The following is a 7,021-nucleotide window of genomic DNA, read 5'->3' as shown; positions in this document are numbered from 1 at the left end:
AATGTGGGAAGTCGATTTCAAGTAGACTTAATGACGAATTCAAATCTGTTTTCAGAATTCTTATCGCTTCATTAGATCAATTGGTATGTTTGGCAAAAAACACGTCTAAAATACTATGTCACGCGTGTGTTAGACGGAAACAGAAAATCACGGTATCGAATCCCCTTAATCGAATCTACTTGAAAAATAACGACGTCGACGTGACGGAATTACGACAGAACGATCGGCGACAAAACGGTTATTTAGATCATACTGCAGCACAATGGCACAATGCTGATGGCTGATGCACTCTTTGCACTCGAATGCGTATTGTAATCGAAAATTGAATTATTATAAAATTATTGATCCAAAATTGCAAGGGTTCTGTGCAGTATATAATATATTATTATAATAACATGTTTAAACGGTATAGTCGGGTTCCGGGTACGTGGACGGCGCGCCGTTGGTAAAAATAGGAATGAGTCAATTTGGTATCAATTAGCTTTAGGATTATTATCACGACATAAGTTTTTACTATGAAAATATTTGCTTTTTGTACTTTGTATAATGGAATATTAAAAAAACAGTAGACACAGATATTAAATTAAACGTTTTTTTTTGTTTCCTAAAAAGTAGAGATGAGTAATTTCCATTTACCCGCGTAATACTGCTTTATTTTTAATCCGGAGTTTAATCGACGTAAATTAAAACTAAATGTTTGTTATCTATTATTTACATTATATTTTTATGTAAGCATTATAGGACATAGGTATACACGTAGTTTTACGACACAATAATAAGTCACTGGACGACTGTGAATCGACACATCGCTTAAAATTTCGACAGACGGCCTATGAACACTACGTCGTTGTTGCTAGAAATTATTGAAAGCGTGAAAGGGTGATCGGCGACGAAATTTACGATGGGCCGAGGCGGAGGTGGTCGAAACAAGCTCGTCGCCATAATCTCCATACCTGCACAAATATAAAACAAACATAGATATTATGCGATAGTGTAGCGACTATTTCAATAATACTTTGTAATGCGGGACCGATTATTGTATGTAATATATAACTATGTTTATGAAAGCGAAATCGTGTAAATGTTTTACTAGAGATACAATATAATATGGAACTATTACAAATGACGCCACAGGATCAAATGGTAACATATTTTTCAGAATGTTTATTATACATTTTAGGCAGGTACATTATAATATTATGTAAGCTGTATACGCGTTTAACGACGCAGTATGTGCCACCGGACGACTGCGAGTAATTTACTGCTTAAAATTTCGATAGACGGCCTACGAACACTACGTCGTTGTTTCGAGAAATTATTGAAAGCGTGAAAGGGTGGTCGGCGACGAACTTTACGCTGGGTGACGGCAAAGCTAGTAGAGTTAAACTCTCTAACTCAAACGTCATACCTAAACAAATATAAAACAGACATAGATAATAAAATATGTTAATAGATATATCAGGTATTTCAATAATACATATTATTATTTGTGATGCGCGACAAATTGTATGTTATAATAACTTATGAAAATAAATGACGTACATTTTTTACTAGGGACATAATAATATAATATGTACCTATATTGTAAATATATAAAAAAAAAAACTACCGAGAGGAAGGGCGATCCGACTATCGACTCACCATCATAAAATACGCCGCAAGATCAAATGGTTCAGAATGTTTATTATAATATAATATTTATGTGAATTATGTTATGTTAACAGTAGGTGCACGCGTTTGACAACCAAATAATATGTGTCACCGGGACACTGCGAAACGACACATCGCTTAAAATGTCGACAGACGGCCTACAAAGATTACGTCGTTGTTGCGAGAAACTATTGAAAGCGTGAAAGGGTGATCGGCGACGAAATTTACGCTGGGCGGCGGCGAAATTGGTCGAATCAAACTCTTTGTCACGAACGTCATACCTGCACAAATATAAAACAAACATAGGTAGTACACGATGGTATATAGCGGGTATTTCAATAATTCACATTTGTAATGCGTCACGAATTTGATGATATTATGAAAAAAAATGTGATCAAGTACATTTTTTACAAGCGATACAACATGTCAACGTAAATATTATAATATATAAATAAATAAAAAAAAAAAGTACTAAGGTGAGAGGGCTTTCGGACCATCGACGTCCCCAACTTAGCACCTACGCTGCTGGATTAAACAACGATTGCAAGAATTCGATATAAAAAGATTTAAATAAGAAATTTACGAAATTCGAGTGACAATAATTATTATGAAGAGAACATTACACAGATATTGGCTGTCACATACCAAATTAACGCTCAGCATATCACGTTTAGCTCCGTTAGTTTAAAAACTAAAGTGAGCCGACCTATTATGAAAATTATATTAATGCGTTTTTTACGAGAATTCAGTTTTTAAGTGAGTCATTAACCATTTTTAATTTGAGCTATATTATATATACGCGTAACTTGCTAAAAAATTGAACTATTGTAAAAAACCCACATACAAACACAGATAGGTATAATGATCTTAACATATACATTTTCATAAAAGGTCGATTCACTCATTTGCAGTAATCTAACGGAGCTAAACGTAATAATATGCTGAGCGTGAATTTGGTATGTTACGCACTTGTAAGACGGAGGCAAGAAATGGTTGTGTAGCGTCCTTACTTAACATTAAATTATGTAGTTAATCATGGACAGACTGAGCCGGTGGGATATACATGGGACTTTACCGGTGGGCCGCTGCAAATTTGTTAGTATTATATATTTATAATAAAATCGGTAGGTAGGTATAAATTATAAATAATTTGTATTTGCGTATCATAACGCGCGAGTGTGAAAAATTGTTTTTATTAGGTGTTTAAGATTTTAGATTTCGGTTCGGCTGATTGTCCTTCTCGTTGTCAATGCATCATCAGAAATTATTATTTATAACTAGGTTATTTATAACTATTTTATATAACTAGTTCGTGAATTTAAATATAAATTACATTCTTTTCCGAATTTTCTAAAACATTGTTTTCCAAACAAAAAATTCATTTTATACATCAAAGAATTGAAAACTGAAATTTTTATTTAGCATTTTTTTAAAAATGTATTGATTTTTGGAGCTTCTATTGGTATTTCTATGAAAATTTATGGTTTTGAAGGAATTTTTATAAATTTTATAAAAATCAATATGATTAAATACATTTTTTTTACTATTAATTCTATTTTTATTACGTATTATATTCGCTTCTATGACTTCAGTCATACAAAAAAAAGTAAAAACACTTTCCAATTATTAATGTCCAAGTTTTTTTTTTAAATATCAAGAATAGCATCTGATTGATCAGTGTTATAATGAAACACAAAATATAACAACTATATAGTATATACCTACCTACTTATCTAAATTCTATTTTGTATTCTTTTAAATTGGATTTACATATCTTTGGGCATTTAATTAAGCTTTGTAATATTAGTGCATTAAATAGAATTTTTTAGGCATTTTTTTTTTTTATTGCATTTAAATCCACGCCCTATTTATAACTTAATATGAAGTTTAATATATCAATCGATTAATAAATCCCACGTTTAGCCACTGAGTACCTATTTACTTAAAATTACCTAAATAAAAAAAAAAATAATAATAAAAAATATATAATATAATAATTATAATATATTATCGATGGATTAATAAGCTGATAACTATATGACAGTTTCGTACTTTCGTACAATCAATGTAATAATCTTAATTCATAAAAGTGTATTTTTTACTGTAGTGTGTTGTTTGGTGATTTTGAAATATTTACTTCACTATTGGTTATTTAAGATGGAAAATAAGAGAAAAGTAGAAGCGCTGAGAAAATCTGAGGGAGAAAAAAAAACTCTTAGAAAAGTCAAGTTATAGAGTAATAGAAAATAAGTAATACTTTATACTCTGTACTTAAGATAAATAACTAAACACATCGAATCTTAAGTTGTCTCCTGAGAAAATTTAAGATGAGTATAGGATGCAAGTGACTTGCAACCCTCATTTGTTATAGGATATATTCAAATATTTAATGTACAATGAGTACCTATTGCTACAAATGAATATTGGAGATTTAAGCCTACAAAATGTCAATATTATTCACATCGCCCACTTGACCCACCGGTAGTAGCTTAATATTTGTATAAGTAAAAAAATGTAAGCGTTGAAATATGCTAAATGTTATATTAATTATATAATAACTGAAAGTTAGAAACAATATTATTATTTTAATGGTTTTGATAAACGGCCCATAAATAAAATAGTCTTTTTTCTAGATATAATTGAAACAAGAAAAGGGTGATCAGCAACAAAATACACTTTGGGTAGTTGTACAGGAAGGCTCAGTAAAATTATATTTACACCTGTATAAAAATAAAACAATCTTATAATAAGGTACACAACAACATATACTGTTTCAAAAATGATATGGTAGGTAAGCATAGAAGCAAACGTGCAAGTCACAAACAAAATAAGTATGAAATCAACAAATGAACTATTTGTTAGATGTTTATCAGATGCAATGGATGACAACATTAAAAATATTATGAATTTGCATACGTTCAATACATTTTAGTATTTCATAAATTTGCAACATACACCACGACCAAAATGAATGACTGTTACCAAATACCTAACGATCTTATAGCTTAAGCATAGTTTTATTATTAGTTTTTCAATAAAATAAATAGAAATAATAATACTTAAAATTTAGCAATTTAACTCTGCAATTAAGTATTAACAATAATATTACTGCACACAAATAAATTAATTGTACCATTGACTCATAAGTCATAACACTTATTTATTTAATTTGTATCTATTTACTTATTTTATAAAAAGTTGTTGTCATTATTTATGATTACTAAAAACTTATACTTCAAAAACTATTTAACAAACTATCTTATTGATATAATTATATAAATATAAATGTTAGTGAATTTAATATTATATTGTGTTCAATTATGAAGTAACAATAAATTATAATACAACTGAAGAATTCAAATAGTTTTTAATTGGGTGCTTTAACAACATAAAATAATATATTTATTTGCTTGAAGTTAGTTTCAAGAAACAAAAACCAAATTTACTCAATTATTTTGATAAGTATGTAAATTAGTTAATTAAAAAATACACAATAAGGTAATATAGTACCGTAGTATCACAGCGCAACGATTCTGCCAGTAAAAATAACATGGGAATAATCAAAAACTGATAAAATAACAAAAATAAATGGATGGTCAGCTTTGAATTTACTTCTATTTTTTGTTCCTGGAAAACTCATACTGTTGTCCATAGCCCAGCCTGTTGAACACATTAAGGTTATACCAAAATAATGATTGACAGTAAAACTTACTAAAATATCAACCCAAGAGGATGCTATGATACTAGAAAATAAAAAGCTATGTAACAGGGAATAACAAATAATGCATAAAACTCATACACATAAGCAATTTATTATGGTATATAATATATTTTAGTGCTCAACCTAGGGTAAATCTTACATTTTGGTAGATACATCATTTAATACATCGTTAAAAAAAATATATATAAGTATTTTAGCTATTTGATATTGTTATTATTGACATGGTATGTTTATAAAAAATACTATCAGATAAATGAGATATATTTGAACAGGAACATTGAAACTAAGCTTGTTTAATTGATATAAAAAATAAAAATGTAATAAAAAATAACAATACAATAAATTAATAGAAATATATACTATATATCAGCTTTCAACATTAATATTTAAAAAATAGAAAATTAGTTAATCAACTTATAAAATATATCATATTATACGCATAACAGTATTTTATCAAAGTCCAATTGGTTGATTTTATAATTTTTATAATTTATGTTTAGATCAGATAGTAACTGAAATATTCAATTGTTCATTATATTATGCAATTATATTACAGTATTAAAAATTAATAATGAAAATATTCACCTGAGATCATAGGCGTAGCCAGGGGGGTCACAGGGTATGCGCACAGTATGGTAAACCAGAGATTAAATACACCAGAAAAAAAACTAAAATATTAAAAATGAAAATGTTCATAAACCGCACAAAAAAGTCTAAATATTTTGAAAATGTTATCATGTGTAGAATGATGCTAATAGAAATATTCAGTGAAAAATGCATGTATCTACCGTTATTTGTTTTAGAGTTACACCAAAAACCAAAACCGATTTTGCGTAAAATTTACCGTTGTTTCTTAATTTTTATTTTGTTTTTCCCTGCACTTTTGAAAACTATTGAGAATTTTTAATTTTAACATTAGGAATGCACCAACTAGATTCAATTTCCCATTGAACAAGATACTTAAGATATACGAGATATTTAAGAAAATTGAAACAGTGGTACTACCCCACACGGCGATAACAGATACAAAAATAAATAAATATTTAAAAAAAAAAAAAAAAAACATCATTGTAAAATCAATACATTCATCTCAGAATCTAAAATATATTGTACATAATATGTAGTAACTTAATTTTTTTTATAAATAATAATTATTATTTATGAATAGTGTTTCCTCATGATTGTGAATCTTAACACTCAACATTAATTTTAATCATTTGACTTGTATGATTGTATTGAAGAATTGATTATAATTCCTGGGTAGGTCAAGTGATTTTAAAAAAAGATACTAATTTGAATTTTCTTAGTTCAGATTAATATTGTGAGTCTTTAATAACTGATATTATTGTATATTAAGCAAAGTCCCTCCCCCCACAGCTTATTGTGGTACACAGACTTCTTGCATACCCTGAAAAAGTCTGGCTACGGCTATGCCTGAGATGCCCAAATGTACAATGTGAAATAAAACTAATGATGTTGTTTAAATAATATAAATAGTATATCCGTATTAGCAATTACCATTTATTTTAATAAGTTTTCAACTAAAAAAATAATTAGCAAAAACAAACACTTGGGTTTGAGAATAATATGATTAACATGTGCGTTAAGACTAACAATAATAAACCAACTATGAAATAATAATAAAAATGT

The 7,021-nt window shown here is 28.4% G+C and overlaps 1 protein-coding gene across 14 annotated transcripts in view; it reads right to left on the bottom strand.

Annotated features, from left to right (window-relative positions):
* Nucleotides 1-7,021, bottom strand: part of LOC100163968 (serine protease inhibitor 4, serpin-4-like) — a 20,746-nt gene that overhangs the window by 4,888 nt on the left and 8,837 nt on the right. For 2 of the 14 annotated variants that reach the window (XM_008180724.1, XM_008180730.3), the window contains exon 8: nt 1,664-1,931. The exons of 7 other annotated variants lie outside the window; for them this stretch is intronic. In XM_008180724.1, coding sequence (XP_008178946.1) covers nt 1,789-1,931 — 143 coding nt within the window. In that variant the 3' untranslated portion in view covers nt 1,664-1,788. Of the gene's footprint in view, nt 1-631; nt 954-1,139; nt 1,409-1,663; nt 1,932-2,759; nt 4,371-5,160; nt 5,311-7,021 lie in introns of those variants that run through there. 5 more of the 14 variants (XM_016801119.2, NM_001162130.2, XM_008180723.1 and 2 more) reach the window with 5 other exon arrangements.

Source organism: Acyrthosiphon pisum, chromosome A2 (genome assembly GCF_005508785.2).
Source record: "Acyrthosiphon pisum isolate AL4f chromosome A2, pea_aphid_22Mar2018_4r6ur, whole genome shotgun sequence".
Lineage (NCBI taxonomy): Eukaryota > Metazoa > Arthropoda > Insecta > Hemiptera > Aphididae > Acyrthosiphon > Acyrthosiphon pisum.
Note: the sequence above shows the minus strand (reverse complement) of the source record. Positions and strands in the feature narration are given on the sequence as shown.